An 18,382-nucleotide genomic window follows, 5' to 3' on the forward strand; every position below is an offset into this window, starting at 1 on the left:
TGTGCTGAGAGTCTGATTTCGGAGACAGAAGAGAAAATCTGCAGGATACTAGTAGGACGGGCTGAAGACGAGGCATCGATTCGGTTTTGGGAAACATTTAAGTGCTGATCTTCAGTTCCAGGTAATAAATTAGAGTTTATATACCTTTTCGGATATAAGGGAACAGTTGTATCATGAGAAGAAAGTAGTTTGCAGATCTAATGATCTTTGGGACGGTCTTTATTATCTGTGACATTTGCTAGATTAGCTTCACATGTTATAGGGAACATGAGCTTCAACTTCTGAATATAAAATCTATTTGAGGCCAAGGTGGCATTTGTCAATGTATGTATGTTTGTGCATTCAAAACCTATGTACATATATACATAACATATATGGTATGATGGTAGTGCTTGCATAGTATTTACTTACACATGCATATAAATGTACATACATGCATGCATATACCTATGGAGGTACACAGATGCACAAGAACGCAAAGTCATACATACATACATACATACATAGATACACACATGCACACTCATACTCCTTGAAATATGTATATACTTACGTATAGGTATATTCATCCCTACCAACATACATACATGCACATAACACATATATGTATATACATTACATACATGCATACATGGTATTTACTTACACCTGCATATGCATGTACATACGTACATGCATATAGCTATAGACGTGCACAACTACGCAGACGCACTAGTAAGCATGGTCATGCATACATAGAGATGTATATATGCACAAACATACACATATGCACACTCATATGAAATTGTGATAATCTTGAGAACTAGTGCACTGTGTGCTATTTCACGTGATTTTGTTTCCATCTATGATTTGAATTTAGTGTATTGATGAATATATATTTGTTTCACATATATTCGTTTCATAACGTGAACACTTCTAATGTGTTTATGAAACAAAAAATACAACTAAAAAGTTTCACATTGTGAAACGAATACATAAGAAACAAACACATTGTGAAAAAAATATATGTTAATCACTAAATTAAATCCAAGCCATAGATGAAAACATATCACGTGAAATAGCACACACTGCACCAATTCTCAAAGTTTTTATTGGGTTCTCAAATGATTAAGCCCCTGTATATACATATATGTATATGCATACATATACATATATATACAAATACATACATATATATGTACATATACACACATATATATATACACACACATAGGTTTGAGTTCTGGTGAAAAGGAGAATTAAAGTGAGAAGTGTAAGAAGGGATCTCCACACTTGGATGCATGTTAGGATGAGATGTACTGAATCAATCCACGTGTCAAACACGATTCATGGTTGGGCTTGAGATTAAAAAGGTGATTAAGGTTCCAGATCATTTCTTACGCTTTTCACCTAAACACATACACACACATACAGATATAGATACATATATATATATATATACACATACATACATACATATATATACATATACATACGTACATATAGGTGGAGGTTCAAACAAGAACACCTCTGTTTTACAAGAATGTGAGAATATTTATAGGCCTCCAAATATTTAACCCACAATTAAAACTAAAAGAAAATAAAGTAATTAATTAAGGATAATCATGTGATTAATTTCGTATTTATCTGTAATTTCAGTGACATCCTAATCTCTAAAATCACATACATATAGTACACTAACCGATATCAAATAATTATCACAACAAAATGACATAACATTAATATAGACATGGTCATCGTTGGTTTTTGATTATCACAATATTATCACATTGTTATCACAACAAAAATCACATAATTATTAAATGATTATCACATTAAAATCACATCATAAACAATCTTCAATATATCAAATCATTGTCACAGTATTATCACGGCAAAATGAAATCATTGTCACAGTATTATCACATCATTATCGACAACGGATACAATGATATAAAAATTCTCCAACGACAATAACAAAATTAAAGGGATATAAAGATAAATCTAGGATAATAGAAAAATATGGATAAATAATAATTTATTTTCATTTATTATATTTTTTTTATTATGTATTAATTAATTTTTATTTTCATTTATTCTACTTTTTTAACGTGTTAATTAATTTGGAGGCCCAAAAGTGCTCTCGCATTCTTGTAAAACAGATGTATTCTCGTTTGAATTCTTCCCTATATATATATACACACACACACTTAGAGTTAGTTAATAGACGGGTCGACCCGCTATACCCACCCTAATCTAGCTGGCTTGGCTTACCATTATTGAAGAAATGAACGGCCGTGACTGACATTTTAAAATTAATGGACCGGCATAAGTGATGGGAAATTAATTTGAGTAGGTCCGCCCAGCCCGTTAATATTTTTATAATAATTAACTTTTATAATTAAAATTTACAAATAAATTTGAAAATTCTTGACACTCATCGATTCCTAATTAATTATGACTCGTGATAATAACACTCTTTAAAACTCTAATTAATTATGACTCGTGATAATAGCACTCTTTAAAACTCTAAAAAGTAAAAACATAAATATCTCAATTGATCAATTCCTTTATCGCTACTCTGCATTTTGCGAAACAATTCTTTTTCTAAATTACGTACATTGTTATGTATTTACATCTAATTTTAAGTTGAAAAAATTATTATGTATTTTGAATTATTTTACATAACCTGTGATCTTTTATAAGTATTGTTTTCTTAAAGATATAAAAAGATTTTTAGGCCTATTAACCTGTGGGCAAGTCGGCCCGTTTATAGGGCGATTATAGGTAGGTTATCAAGCCAGTAAAAATGGGGTTTGAGTTTGCCATATCAGATTCACTGGACAAGAAAAATAAGTTAGCTCGGGCCCAATCCAAACTAGCAAATGATCAGCTTTGATATGTATTTTTTTTTTTTTTTTGTCGTTCTTAGGGATCGGAACGGGAACGGGGCAACCATGGGCGGGATTCGACATCTCCATGCCCGATTATCTTACCCTTTCCCATCTCTAATGGGGACGCAGATTGATCAAAACCCCTCTCCTTTGGAATACGCGTCATTTGTGGCGGAAACATGTATAATTAAGTATACTGTTACAAACGTCGTTGAACCATATCTCATACTTATTTTGTTGTAATAAGAAATTCAAATAAGTTAATAACTTCAGAGATTGAAGATGGAATGAATAGCATCAAGATCGAAGGAATCCTCTTTACAACCGCGCTACCTAACTAATTAACTAACTGACCGGCCGGAATACAAAACTACGAAAAGATACAACCTAATTAACGACTCGTATACGCATACATGACCTTGGAGTTGCTACCGATATAATCTTTCTGGTGTCTACACCATCATCATATAGATGGAGGAACCGTAACATATATATGTATATATATACTCATGATCACAGATCGAAGTCCAAAATCCTGGAGGAAATGGTGGCAGCAAGTTGTTGAGTGAAATGAGGGTCTTTTGTTAGACAATCAGTCATTTTTTGAACCAAAACTTGATCAAAGGCCTTTGGCACCACCATTGATCTTCTTTCCTCACTAAATATCTCGTGTTGGTTGGCTAGAGCGTATGCCGCCTCCTGCTTACTGCTTCGGTGGTTATGCTCTCCTTCATACGTCGCAACAACAACACCAGCATCATCCACACTTCTTTGCACCTGATCAAAACAACATATACATACATATATATATGTATATATATGGTGGGTGTCTTTAGCTAGGGGACCCTCATGACTTAAGTAGTTCTTTTTGTAATCTTGAAGGTATATATGTTTGTTTATGTGTGTGTGTATATATATAAAGAGAGAGAGAGAGAGAGGTGTTGTTACCTTCTTCTTGACTGGGCATGTTGGTGCAAAAGAACACTTGTAGTAAGCTCTAGGAGATGGGTTATCTCTGGTCACCTTTTGCCCATATTTTCTCCATTGGTATCCATCCTTCACTACCTATATACATATAAATGCATGCTAAGAGATATATAAACCCTTTGAGTCAAACTCCCGTTTCCTATTTAGGTGAGAAGGAGAGTTAAAAAGATCCTCATCCTTGGATGAATATTAGGATGAGATGGATCGGATCAATCCCAGTATAGGTTTGAGACTATATATATATATATATATATATATATATATATATGCTTCCATAATCACCTTAAAAAGGTACGTACGTGCATATATATATATATATATATATATATATATATATGTTGACGAATTCAGACAAAAAGAAATGAAGTACCAGGGTTTTATCGGATGGATCTGTTCTAACATAAACTCTTTGAATGCCCGTCTTGGGTAAGTTGTCCTCATTTGGCCGGTTCCAGGAGTTTTGTTCGATAACCGTCTCATCCAACTTCCGTTTATTTGGATTTGAGACTAATAATTCTTTGTCTTGCATTAGTTTCTTGACCTGAGTTTGGAGAGAGTTGTTATGGCCCCATATAACTGTAAGCATCTCCTTCAGCTTCCTGTTTTCGCTGCTTAATTCCCCAACCATACCATGATCAACCTATATACAATTAACCAAGAAACCCAATACAAAACACCACTCATTCCCTGATTCATGATGATCAGTTGTATATAGAAACTATAAAAGAACTTCAAACACACACACACACACACACACACACACACGTGTATATATATATATATATATATATATGTATACATAACCACATACCTGTTTTTCAAATGAATAATCCTCCTCTTCCTCCCCATCATCATCGTAAAAACGAGTTTGAACTTCAGCAACCTCAACCTACAATAAGTAAAGATATTGTTAAACTCAAATGCTTGAATGAATATATATATATATGTATGTATGTATGTTAAATTCATGTACTTACTGGGGTATGATGATCATGAGTGGTTCTGGGGAAGGGATTAAGATTGAGATCTATGGCAAGTGATGTGGCCACCATTGGTATAGGTTAATTAATTGGTCAAGCGATTGAAGGAATTCCCAGAAAGGTAAAGAGTTCTTATAGGAATTCATTATGAGATGAGAAGTCAAAAGTCTTGTTCTGGTTGTTATTGGTTCATGCATGAAACTTCAAGGAAATAGCGTTGCCTTATAAGACAAATTTACTTTGTTGGACTTGTTCGCCATTCATTCCAGTCCACATAATCAATACAAATTTGCAAAACCAATCCCTAAATGACTCCACACCACACCACACCACACCACCCCACCTATATATTCACATGTGATATCTATAGGCAAACCACAGGCTTAAGTGCACATCCATCCATCCTTGGTTTAACCACTTAATCACATAGACATTCTCATGTTTTCTTGTTTTATACATATCGACTTGTTTTTGCATGTACGTGTGTGTATATATAAATATATGAATGATTGTTTGAGAAGAAGAATTAAGATGAGTTGCTTAAAAATAATCTGTATCTTTAAATCACTATTTTAAACGTCTAATTTAATGGTTAAGGGTATAGCCAAACTTGTGATGTAACCATGCTACCATCATCATGATGACATCATCATCATCATCATGTACCATCAAATATCAATCATGTCGTAGAAATAAAACAAAGACTTCCTTTCTTTCCTACTCTAACCAACTTTCCAAGTCAATGCATACAAATATTTGTATATATCAACACTTTGCTGTGTTTTTATTATTTTATATATTAAATAATATATAAATCGTGGCTTATTCAAGTTTTAAATATAATATATATATATATATAGGGTATATTTCTTTTACAAMCKTGTGCATTTGTACAACCTTTGCAACCCAATTAATTGAGATATTTATAGAAATGATTGGAGTTCATTTATTATRATTTDAATATTTATGGAATATGAATAGAGTTTATTAATTATGATTAATACTTTATATTAAGAAACAGTTAATTGATTAAAAATTGAATGGTTGAGATTGATTAAAAATTGAATGGTTGAGATGAGGGTTGTATAGGGTGTAGGAATGACAAATGGTGTAGAATAACATCCCTCTATATATATATATATATATATGAATGTATAACAATAACATTTTTTTCTTAAAACGTTTCACACGCATCTGTAATAAACTTGTTAATACTTATCTAATTTATAAAATGCGCCAAAAACTTTTATATATTATATAACATATATGAGTTGAGTTTACGTGAGACCAGACTGTTTTCGTGAGACCATTTTTTTACACTTGAAACTTTACAGCGAAACGTTGTAAAGGTAAAAGAAAAGCCGAACATTCACAGCAAAAACACTGTGAATGTTACTTTCACAGCGTTTTTTTGTGAAGTTTCAAGTGTAAAAAATAGTCTCATACGTCTCACGAAAACAAACTTGTTTCATGTAATCCCAAGTCTAAACGCATATACAATATTGAAATTTAAAAATAATTAATACTTATATTACACGTGATACGACTTGTCCCAACAAATACACTACCCTACGAAAATTTCCAAAACATGTCCCATCACCAATAATACAATACAAAAGGAAAACAATATATATATATATATATATATATATATATAAAGACTTTTTTATAGTGAATATTGAAAGACACAATATATTGATGATTTATTGAGATGGGACCTTCAAATATGATTTTAATTAGGGGGGAATGAATCAGGTTGAGTTGGATTGTGGTTGAATCCATTTATTAAACAGATTGAAAATTTCAACCCAAATTAATCCAACCTATTTGATTAAATGAGTTGAAATTTTTTAACTTAATTCAACCTGTTATTTAAATGGGTTGACAGCGGGTTGACCTGTTTTGATTTTTTTAATCTAACATGTTAAATAAATGGGTTTAACCTGAGTTGATCCATTTAATTTTAAAATTTTAAATAAAAAAAGACTAGACTATTTTTTTTTTTTTTTTGGAATAAAACGTAACTACAAATACATACAAATTGTTCAAAGTTTGAATAAAACACAACCACAATAAATATATTGTTCAAAATAAGTTGGATTGGATTTTGGAGACGATAATGGAGTAATGGACTAAAATAGGATTTCATGATGATTAAGAGTAATAGAGGCGATTGGAATTTGGAGTTTCATCTCACAACGATAGGATTTTTAATTAAGAATAAAATAAAATTAAAAACTAAAACATTAGATATAATATTAAGAATAAAATAAAATTATATAATATTTTAAATGGGTTGTATTCAACCCAGCCTATTTATTTAAATGAGTCAGACGGATTAATCCATTTATTTAAATAGATTAAAAATCTCAACCCAACCTGTTAATTTTGAATTGGGTGTGGATTGGATCAGCATGTTTTAATGGTGGAAAATTTGAACAAACGTTTATAGAGAGGAAAGCATGTGTGTTTAGAGTGACGTCATGTTATGACGAACAGAGTGACATCCATCGTATTCATTAGTTTAAGGCCTCAACTAACATGGAAAGTGATTCCTTAATACAAAAATGAAATCCCTCCAACGTGTACTTATTTTCTTTTCTTCAATTATTAAATTCTATTTTCTAATCATATTTAATTATAAATTGAAGAAATACTATCATTCTTTATATATTATTAAAATTAAATTATCATTTAATCAATTAAAAATTATTATTTTTATTGTAAATATGTAATTTGTGACATATCGAAATTAGACACAAACATATTGAGAGAGAGAACGCTAGGTTCTTTTGTTAATTCAATTTATAGTGTTAACTATGTTAATCTAGTTGACCAATAAGATTCATTACTTGTGGTAGGGTTTTAATAAGATATTTATTATGGATGGAAGACACAAGGGTAAATTATACATGTGTGTATAAGTTACATTTTGTTTTAATTAATAAGTGGTTACAATTTAATAGTTGTTTGATTGTTGGGATTATGATCAATTATTCAAATTACACAATGTATTATTATTAAACAAAATTATTCTTGGTGAAATTGTTTATCTGAGTGAAGAAATCACAAGTAAATATTTTTTAAAATGTGAATATTAATATACACAATGGATAAATTGTTAATCTGAATAAATAAATCACAAGTAAACATTAAATCGTTTATGTCAAGTATATGCAGAAAATTAAATCGTTAAATAGGTAAAATACATGCAAAATTTAAAAAAAAAATGAAAGTTTGTTACATCAATTGAGAAAAAAATTACTGCATTACAGTAAATAAGAACTAAACCAAACTTTGTTATATTTGCAATTTTGCCCTATATTTATTTATTTGTTTTGAAACAGAAACTTTGAATGATTGCTCCAAATGATATTTATTACATCAAATAAGGTTTCTTGAGTATTTGGATAACTTGGGAGCAATATATTTATATATGGTTTTGATTTGTGGAAAGTGTTGTTTTGGGAGTTACCCAACTTATAAACTTTAACAGTGGCAGTTGAGCCTTTTTAGGTTATAAACATGCAAATCTTTGATATACGCCTATTATTGGCTTTGTCGGAACCTTAAAAATATAAAGCATTAGGTTTTGTACTTGTTGCTTTTATGCTTAAATAAAGTGATGGGATATGGACCCATTCATGTATGGGTGCCATTGCCATGTATGTTTTAAATGTATGGAAAATATGTTTTTTTGACTTATGTGGATTACATTGAATTTATTTAAATAATAATGTGTGTTTATTTATCCCTTTAGTTTGATTTTAATTCAAATGAGTTTTGAGGACATTTGTCCGGTTTTAATAGCTCAATATGGGGATTTACATCTATAATGCATTCATTGCATATTTGTTAGGTATTATATGTTATGAGTGCATTAGTCACTCGATTGGAGTTATGTAATTTTGGATTGTATTTCATTGGATCCATAGATATATGACTTGGTCATATTGATATTCAAGTAGTCGGTATTGTGAAGAGGAACCCGTGTGGTTAGACTCCAAGATTGGCGGTGAGGAATCTATGTAGGTTGGACTCTGGAATCATAAGTATTAATTATGGAGGTGATCTCTTGTTGAGTCAGACACTAGGACCTTGGGTATTACGGTGATGCTCTTTCGGTTTTACGATTCTATGTTTATGAGATAAACTGTTTTAACTCAATAAGCGTTAATCCTAACATTTTTTCTTATTAACATGTATATTAGGTCTTAGTAAGATCTAATGGCATCCGGAGCTTTGTAGAGATTTCGTTAGGATGGCTTTAGAGGGGTCATCCAATTTTGAAGATAGCAGACTTGGTGATTTTAGTAACATCCCACTTGTTCTAATCCTCCTATTTGGGAATTAGATCGTCCATTTAGAACTCTGATACGTACTTTATCCTCTTTTTGTGTAAACTTTCATGTATTTTTTGTATTAAAGTTACTTTGAATTGAAGAAGTTTAAAAGTTTTAAATTTTCTGTTATTTTCTAATTTTAGGGGTGTTGCAACAAAAATAGAGCCGAACTCGAGCCCATATGCATAATTGAAATTGAAGTTTAGATATATATTAAACTCGATCGATCTCAAACTGAAACAGGTAATCTAGTTATGGATCAACGTTTCTCGATTTGGATTTTGGAAGGCGATACCAATCGAATTGTATTACATGAATCTTATGAGACACAAAGAACCTATTTGTACTAATTCAAGTAAATATAAATTATAAAACTATATATCCTTACACTTTAATACTCTAATATAGATACATATACATCAATATTTTGAGAGGTATTTACAACGAAGCTCTAAATTTAATCCAATATTTTCTACAAAACTCTTCGTGTTTTCTTCCACCCCATATGTATATATCAGATTGAAGTGTGCATGCATATATATATATATATATACATACTTACAAATCGAGATCCAGAATCCTAGAAGAAATGGCAGCAGCAAGTTGGACAATGAAATTACGGTCTTTTCCTAGATAAGTAGCCACTTGTTGAAGCAAAACCTCATCGAATTTTGGAAAGTTGAAGAAACTTTTAGTCGAAATCTGATCAGGATCACATTCGTTGGCTAAAACGTCCATGGCCTCCTGCTTCCTGCTTTTGTGGTTGTGTTCTCCTTCATAGGTTGCAACAAGAACACCAGCATCATCCACACTTCTTTGCACCTGAGAACAGTTTAACATGCAGGTTTACATGTTTAGCTAACAACTTTATATATTCCATAGGGTAATTAAAGCACCAAGCCCAATGTCACAATTACAAATTCATAAATCAAGGATGAATTTAAGTGGGGGATTGTGACATTCCGTCCTACATCGATGAAATCAAGAACGGGTCGGTTTGCGAGCACCCAAATCGAACCAAACCCTTGTCAATCAGGCTATAGAGAGAGGGGGTGGTGTTGTTACCTTCTTCTTGGCATGGCAGCTTGGAGCAAAAGAGCACTTATAGTAAGCTCTAGGAGATGGGTTATCTCTGGTCACCTTTTGCCCATATTTTCTCCATTGGTAATCATCCTTCACTACCTATATACATAAAAATCAAATAACCTTTTCAGTCAAACTCATTTTCTTTTGATCCACTTCATGCTTCCATACATACATACATACATACATACATATATATATAGTTTCTTGTCATGAAAGACAGAGAAAGTACCAGGCTTTTATCAGTTGGATCTGTTTGTACATAAACTCTTTGAATACCCGTCTTCGATAACTCCTCCTCATTTCGCCTTTTCCACGAGCTTTGTTCAACTCTCGTAGTGCTCTCATCCAACTTTCGTTTCTTTGGATTCGAGACTAATACTTCTTGTTCTTGCATTAGTTTATTCACCTGAGCTTGAAGAGAGTTGTAGTTGTCCCATACAATCGTAACCATCTCCTTTAGCTTCCTGTTTTCGTTCCTTATCCCGCTCAAATCACCCACCGTATGATCATGATCAACCTGCTCGATCATATATATATGCTCATATATCAGTTATATATATATATATAAACTAAAGGAACTTCACACACACACACACATATGTATATATATAACCATGCACAAACCTCTTTTTGAAATGAACAATCTTCCGAATCCTCCTCATCATCGTCGTAAGAACGACTAGTTTGATCTTCCTTGGCCTTAAAGCACAACAAGTATGTAATTAGTTGAATTCTTAAAACTATACATATAAAATCAGTTGAATTCATGAAGTGATGTACTTACTGGAGTATCATCAGTATTGTGGAAGGTGGGATTCAGATTGAGATCTATCCATGTGGCCACCATTGCTAGCTAGCTTGCTGCTGGTCAATTGGTCAATGAAGTGATTGAAGGAGAAACCCAGAAGTGGTGAGAGTTCTTATAGGAAATGGGGGAAAGAGATTTCAGGTCAAAAGTCTTTGGTCTGGTTTCTAGGTGCATGTAAGAAACTACCAGGAAATAGTTATAATTAAGATCACTTGTTGGAATCAATACTCTACATATATAATCCAAATTGACTTGTGGGATCAAATTTTATTTACATAAACTACTATCTTATATTTCGGTTATGCTTGTAATTAACTTTCGATACTAAAACAGCTACATAACAGTATTATAACTCACTATTGATATATTAAAAGTTAGGATTTCTTAAGAATTTTTAACTGAAAGTATGTATATTTTATATGAATGAAACAATAAAAAAAAATGAAGTAAACTCTGTATTCGAAGTTTTGGTTTCAAAGCAGTCTGATGTAAAAAGATGATCAGTAGTTAATCCTTTGACGAGTATTGATCTAATTATGCTGGTTTTGAGATATTTATTGGTGTGAATGTAATCAATAATTTTTTAAGTAGTAGATATTTTTTGAGTGGTTGTATCTCCATAAAAGAATAAATCAATCTAATATCTTTAGTCTTTTAAAAGGGATCTTTTATAATTTCGCACGTGAGGGATTATTTATTGGTTAAAGTTGTGTTTTTTTTTAATTAACTTGAATATTCATACCGTTATGCAATTCGATTAATTTTAAGGTGATCACATGTTTTATATGTAGTTCAGAGTTATCGTATTTGAACTTTAATGACAATTTTACACCTGAAACCTTTAGACAATTTTAATTTTTTGAAATTCAAACCTTTGTGATAAAAGTTGTGTTTTTGACAAGTCACCAAAGAAATATCATTAACAAATAAAAATCCAACCGCCCTTTCCTTGTGGGGAATGCCAAAAAATAATATTTTAAAAAGTAAATTACATTTTTGGTCCTTATGGTTGCTGGATACTATCAAGTATTGTTACCAAGTCACATTAATTACACTTTTGGACTTTTTAACTATTTTTTGTTAAGAAAGTTAGTTAAAAACTTTGCGGTATATTGACTTTTTTTTCTTTTATTGGATTTGTTTTGTCTTTTGCGTCATTAATCCACCCACCAAATCCCTAACCGCTCTCTCTTCTCCTTTCCCTTCACCGGCCACCTCCTTCAACCAGAAGACAGTTGTACCTTTTTTCCTTCCGGTCATCCTCTTCAGGAAAACAACCTAAATGCAATGTTCCTCGTGATGAAATGTAAAAACTCATCTTTATAGTGTTTTTAACTAATCTCGTCTTTATTTTAAAAACTTAACAGATCGTGTCTTTATGGTTGCATTTTTTGAGGATTAGGTCTTTGTGGTTGTATTTTCTTACAGGATAGGTCTCTATGGTTGCAGTTGTTAACGAGTTAGGTCCCTAAATAAGTTACAAGTTGGAACCCGCATGGTTAGATTATATATAGACACAACAAATACTAACTACAAAAAACACACGTCGTTATTTTTTCAAAATAAAAGGAGAATACTCTACAAATAACAAACTATAAGGACTAAAAATGTAACTCACTCAAAGATTAAAAATCTAGCTATGGATGATCCATCCTCGTCAGTTACGTGAGGATATTTTATGACGTCATACTCATTACGTCGTTATGTAGAAAAATCACATGACAAAAAAGAAAGACTTTCAAAGTCTTGGTGCATAGAATATTGGAAATTAATTCAAATAATTATTTCTCATATATAAATTGGTATTCTAATTTTTTTTTTATCGAATTTACCTAAATATCACTATTCTTGTAATATTCAGTTTTACAATATTAGTTAAAAGACAAAAAAAAAATTCAAATTCAATCAGTTTATCATCACAATTGCGGACCTGACCGTTGTAATTGCATATTTGTGTTGAATTCGATTTTTTTTTGCCTTTTAGCTAATGTTGCGGACCTGAATATTGCGGAAGTAGTGACATTTGGTAAACACATGAGAGAAATAGTTAGAAGACCAATTTGGATGTGGGAAATGGTCATTTGAGTTAATTTCCCTTTAGATAATGGGATAAGGTGAAACATGGTGTGAGGAAAAAAATTAAGGTGTGAAGTGTAAGAAGAAATATGAACGTTTAATCATTTATAATCTTATACTCACTTATAAATTGTGCTTGAGAAGAGAATTGCATTGGTGCATCTCAATGTACCTAATTAGTATTGACATTCAATTATGATTGATTAAAGGGTGAAGATTTATTCTTACATTTCTCATCATAACTTTACTTCTCATCAGATTATATTGTTGAATCTATCATTTTTTTTTTATTCATTTCCTCCTTATACACATAACCATTTATTTCTTATATATTAAAATATAACTGATGTGATTCTAAAATAAAAGGAACGCAATTAATATTATTCATTGCTAAAAATACATTTCTATCTACTAGTTTTATGTTCATACATACAAAACATTAGCACTTTTTTACATTATAAATGCATGAATTAATTTGATTCTGACATAAATCGTGAATATAGAATTACTTTTTTTAATTTATTTTATTTTTATCATTTGTACTTTATTTTTATTTTTCAATTCAATATGTGTTTATGTTTACTCATGATCTACAAATTATTATAAAAATGTTTTAGTCATTTAAACAAACGTAAGTTCCGCCTTCTTCATCAGTAATTGCTTTTGGCATAGTGATAAGCGTTTAGATCCTAATAAGGTATGTGACCGACAGAGAGAGGAATAAGAAATGAAGGGGTATGTGAATGAGGACATCTATAATTCAGTTTTATAAAATATCACCTAACAAAATGTTTACATCATACATTGAAAACACATGTACACTACTCTCTGTCTTTAGTGGTGAAACCTTCAAAAATTTGTTTTCCATTTTTTTTTTCTTGCCATATTAATAAAATAAGAATCTCAATAAAACTATTAAAAAAGAACCTCGATAAACTATAAAATGAAGGTTCTTGTAAAAACCTTATTTTTCATTTTCTATTTATAGATTTTATATATATATATATATATATATATCTGGGTTCTTATTAAAAAACATGTTACTAGAGTAGACAATAATCTGTAGTTTAACAAGAAATTTTATCCTATAGTAAAAAAAATTATAAACCCTCAAATAAAAAACCTCATATAATCTAATAACCAAATTAGGCATGGTTCATTAGAACTACCATTTATGTTACAGAGTTTGTGTATTACTTAAAAAGACAAATCAATCACAAGTATATGCATTTTCTAGTTATTTAAACACATGTTTCGTGTTTCATAAAATACACCATTCTTTTTATAAATTTATATAAATATAATTTAAAATTGTAAGCGTTCACAACTATGAGTATTTTAACGAATTCTCTATGACTGTTTTTAATTTATATAAATAATCACAACTCGAATTTTAAAATGATTTTTTATTTTCAAGATTTTAATAATAGTTAAATTATTATAACATTTAATACCTAACAAACTTTGAATTGAGTGACAATAAGAAAGAGTACAATATTTCTTTCCTTGAATCATTTAATTTCAGGGTAAATTATATACAAAATTAACGTATTTTAACTTTATTTATATTTTTAAAACTTTCATTTTGGTATCTAAAATGTGAAGTTTTAAATATTTAAGTATTCAAGTAACTGATTGGAGCATTAATCGATTATCATGTTGAGGCGACGATTGATGTGATATTCAACTCAGTATTATTTGTTAACATTGTTAGTGACATTGATTTCTTTTAATCTAAATTAAGTCTTTTTTTTAATCTAAAATTAGTCTTTAACCGGTTAGTGGACATTTAAATGTTTAAAACTTTACATCTTAGGTATCAAAATAAAAGTTTTGAAAAAACATTATCTAAAAAAGAATCAAGTTAAAGTACGTCACCAAGTAACTTTGAGTTGGATATCACATCAATCGTCACTTCAGCATGATAACCGGTTAATACTTCAATCGGTTACCCGGATACTTAAATGTTTAAAACTTTACATCTTATGTGCCAAAATGAGAGTTTTAAAAGTACATTATCCAAAATAAGAATCAAGTTAAAGTACGTTACTTTTTTCATACGATTTGCTTAATTTTATAGAGTTTTTCAAATATAAACATTTTTATCTCTTATTATTAATAATTTTAAAGAAAATTTAAAAAAAAAAATTAAAATAAAAAAATTAAAATTTATTTTAAAAAAACGATAAAAGTGGGGACATCCTTTTCATATATAATTATTGAGGTGGGACATTGTGGAAATTGTAGAAAAAAAATTGATAAATGACGTCATGTCGTTGTGAATGGATGACGTTTTTCATATTGCATCATTGACTGGTCATGCTTGTAAGACCAGTTCCAAGAATATTAGAGTACACAATACCAGGTACGTTTAACTTCGTTTCAACGGATATGTTTAAGGTTTTTTTTAAAGAAAATATAATTTTATCTGACAAATAAATAAAAAAAGATTTTTACCAACAATCCATTTTGATGACAAAAAGACATTATCAGTAAAATAGGAATGGTTACTTTTACTTTACTGATAAACGTTTATCTGATGAATGTTTAAATAAATAATTTTAAATATAAAAACAAAGAAAATGGGTTTTATATTATTTTTAATGATATAATTTCTCTCTCTAAAATAAAAAAAAAATTTATTGTGATTTAAATTTAATTTTTCTTCTAAAATTTTTTGACTTTTATTTTTTAATTAAAAAAGTATTGGAAATGATGTCATCGTTTATTGCATGTAAACTATTCGTCGATGTAATCAATGAAAGCTTAATTTGACTCATTTGAAAAATGAATTGCAAATTCGCAATGCTGGTTGTATTTGGGCTTAGTTTTGAGAAGAGACCTTATTGGGCTGGGTATCTATCACTTGAGTCCATTTATGTTGGGCCTTGTTTAATCTTGTGTCATTAATCTAAAATTCTAAATCTTTATCGTTCGATGTAGGTAGAGATGGTCAAAAATGGATCCGAACTTGGTCATTAAACAATGCGTTTTATTTTTGTCCCGGTAGATATAAAATTAGCTGACTTTGAAATTAAAGTTGTTGATGAAGTATGAATCGATCAAAAACACGATAATTGAGACCTGGTCCGTATAAAGAAAATAAAAGACTAGAATCCAATGAGATAGAACTCTCGAGAAAATAGATTGTTTGAAAGAAACTTTCAGTGGACCTAATTAGCATGCAACACGACATTAAAACACATAACACAAAGTCGTTCTGTTAAACGATATGTTTGAAATTTGTTTAGTAAGGACTACGATAGATTCGGTTAAAACTATTATTTGTAATTATATGGTATTAATTATATTTCTATTATAGTAATTAATTAAATATTATAGCTGTTTATTTTAATAAAAGAGTAATTAATCTAATAAAGATAATAGATATAATAAAATTGACCCTAACTGTAATTATTCTAATTATAATCAAAATAAATAAATAATAATAAATCAAAAAAGGGTAAAGTTTTTGGTTAATATTTGGGAAAACTTCAGAAAAAATTCAAACGAATCATCTTACTTTGAATGATTAAGTTTTTTAACTATTTTTTAAATAAAAAAAATTAAAAAAAAATCATTAAACTTTCTCAATGACTTAATCGTTTGAAATGAAATAATTCGTTATTCTTATGAGCCACAAGGCGAAGATGATATTTTTTTAATGCATGACTTAATTATGTTTTCAATTTGCGAGATCCAATTTAGACCATAAAATATTAGTTTAATAAAAAAATATAAATTAAAACCTTCTCATTATCGATCTCCTCTCTCTATCTCTCCTCTGTCCATAACAGACGCATATAATTGAACAAATTGTGAACATTTTCTTATAAATTGGGAGTGTTTACTTGACTTTACTTTAGAAGGCTTCTACCCGTTCCACTTTCACAAGGAAAAGTGCACTGCAAGAAGGGTACTTTTGACCGGACTAAAAAATATCTCACTTTCGATGATTGAACTCCACTTTCATAATGTGGATTAGTACAATTATTGGCATATTTAGGATTGCTTATTCAACGACTGCTTCCCTTGAGCTGGTTTTAGCTCGCTCTCATCGAGACTAAGGGGCTGTTTACCAAACTCTTACATGGGTAAGCGCTTACCAAGTAACATTACCTCACCGGATGAATATGGTAAGAACCAAGAATCTTACCTGGTAAGAGTGAGACAAGGATCAAGAGTCTTACCTTGTAAATGAGGTCGACGACTCTTACCACGATAAGCACTTACCGGGTAAATTGTTGCATACGATATCGTTTTTCAGGACTAAAATCTTACCCGATAAGTAATAATAATATTAAATTTTACTGGTAATCACTTACCGGGTAAGTGTTTGGTAAACGGCCCCTAATTAAGTCACTTCTCTCTCCTTAATGTCTTCCCTGCCCGATGCTTTGTTAATGTCAGAGTTGATATCAAGATGAAAGGGAAAGACAGTAAGAAAGATTCAAGAAAAAGACTAGAAGAAGGGACTTTCTTAGAAGAATTCTCACTTGGACCGGTGGTGAGAACCCGATCTCCAGAAGCTAATTGGTAAGGTTCAACTTGATAGGGGTGGATCCCTTCGAAATACCAAATCCCAGCTTAAGTCCAAAAGGCCTACACTTTAACTAGGAACATTGTTATAGTTTGTAAATACATTTTGAACACACTTTAAATCTACAAGATTTGGTATAATTTGTGAACACCAACTAAATCAAGAAAAATTAAATTTAAACATATCATTTGTGAACATCCCAGTATAAATTTTCTTAAGATTGTTTATATCGTGTTCACCTTGTACGTGTGTATGTTACGGATAGAGAAGAGGAGAGGGATATAGATGAAATCTACTAAAAAATGCATTAAGTTTTTATTTAATAAATAACAATAACTATCTTCTTATTTATCCCATTAATAAATAACATTAATTATTTCATCAGATATGAGTTATCAAAAGATTAAATCCTTATAATATATATATATATATATATATATATATATATATGTGTGTGTGTGTGTGTGTGTATACATAGGGGCCTAATCAAATAAGAACAAGATAGTTTGTGGTAACTGTGAGGTCTATATGAGTCAATCATTTTAGATAATTAATGTTATTGACTAATTTAAAAGAAAGGTAAATTAGTAAATTGTGTTGATTATTCAATTTACTTTAATTAGTTTAATATTCCAATTTACTTTAATTAATTTAATTATTTTAATATATATGTATATATATACACACAC

General features: G+C 30.2%; 2 protein-coding genes across 2 annotated transcripts; both read right to left on the reverse strand.

Annotated features, from left to right (window-relative positions):
* Nucleotides 1-3,132: 3,132 nt before the first annotated feature.
* LOC112527973 (probable WRKY transcription factor 40) lies at nt 3,133-5,162 on the reverse strand. The gene is made up of 5 exons (XM_025138843.1): nt 4,838-5,162; nt 4,672-4,749; nt 4,231-4,500; nt 3,822-3,938; nt 3,133-3,650 (listed from the first exon to the last, which is right to left on the reverse strand). The coding sequence occupies exons 1-5, from the start codon at nt 4,910-4,912 to the stop codon at nt 3,387-3,389; spliced, it is 804 nt and encodes a 267-aa protein (XP_024994611.1). The 5' UTR covers nt 4,913-5,162; the 3' UTR covers nt 3,133-3,386.
* Nucleotides 5,163-9,545: 4,383 nt separating this feature from the next.
* Nucleotides 9,546-11,249, reverse strand: LOC112528011 (probable WRKY transcription factor 40). The gene is made up of 5 exons (XM_025138895.1): nt 11,054-11,249; nt 10,894-10,968; nt 10,499-10,786; nt 10,249-10,365; nt 9,546-10,005 (listed from the first exon to the last, which is right to left on the reverse strand). The coding sequence occupies exons 1-5, from the start codon at nt 11,114-11,116 to the stop codon at nt 9,742-9,744; spliced, it is 807 nt and encodes a 268-aa protein (XP_024994663.1). The 5' UTR covers nt 11,117-11,249; the 3' UTR covers nt 9,546-9,741.
* Between the last annotated feature and the right edge of the window lie 7,133 nt (nt 11,250-18,382).

This window comes from Cynara cardunculus (genome assembly GCF_001531365.2).
Source record: "Cynara cardunculus var. scolymus isolate 2C chromosome LG 15, CcrdV1, whole genome shotgun sequence".
Taxonomy (NCBI): Eukaryota; Viridiplantae; Streptophyta; class Magnoliopsida; order Asterales; family Asteraceae; genus Cynara; species Cynara cardunculus.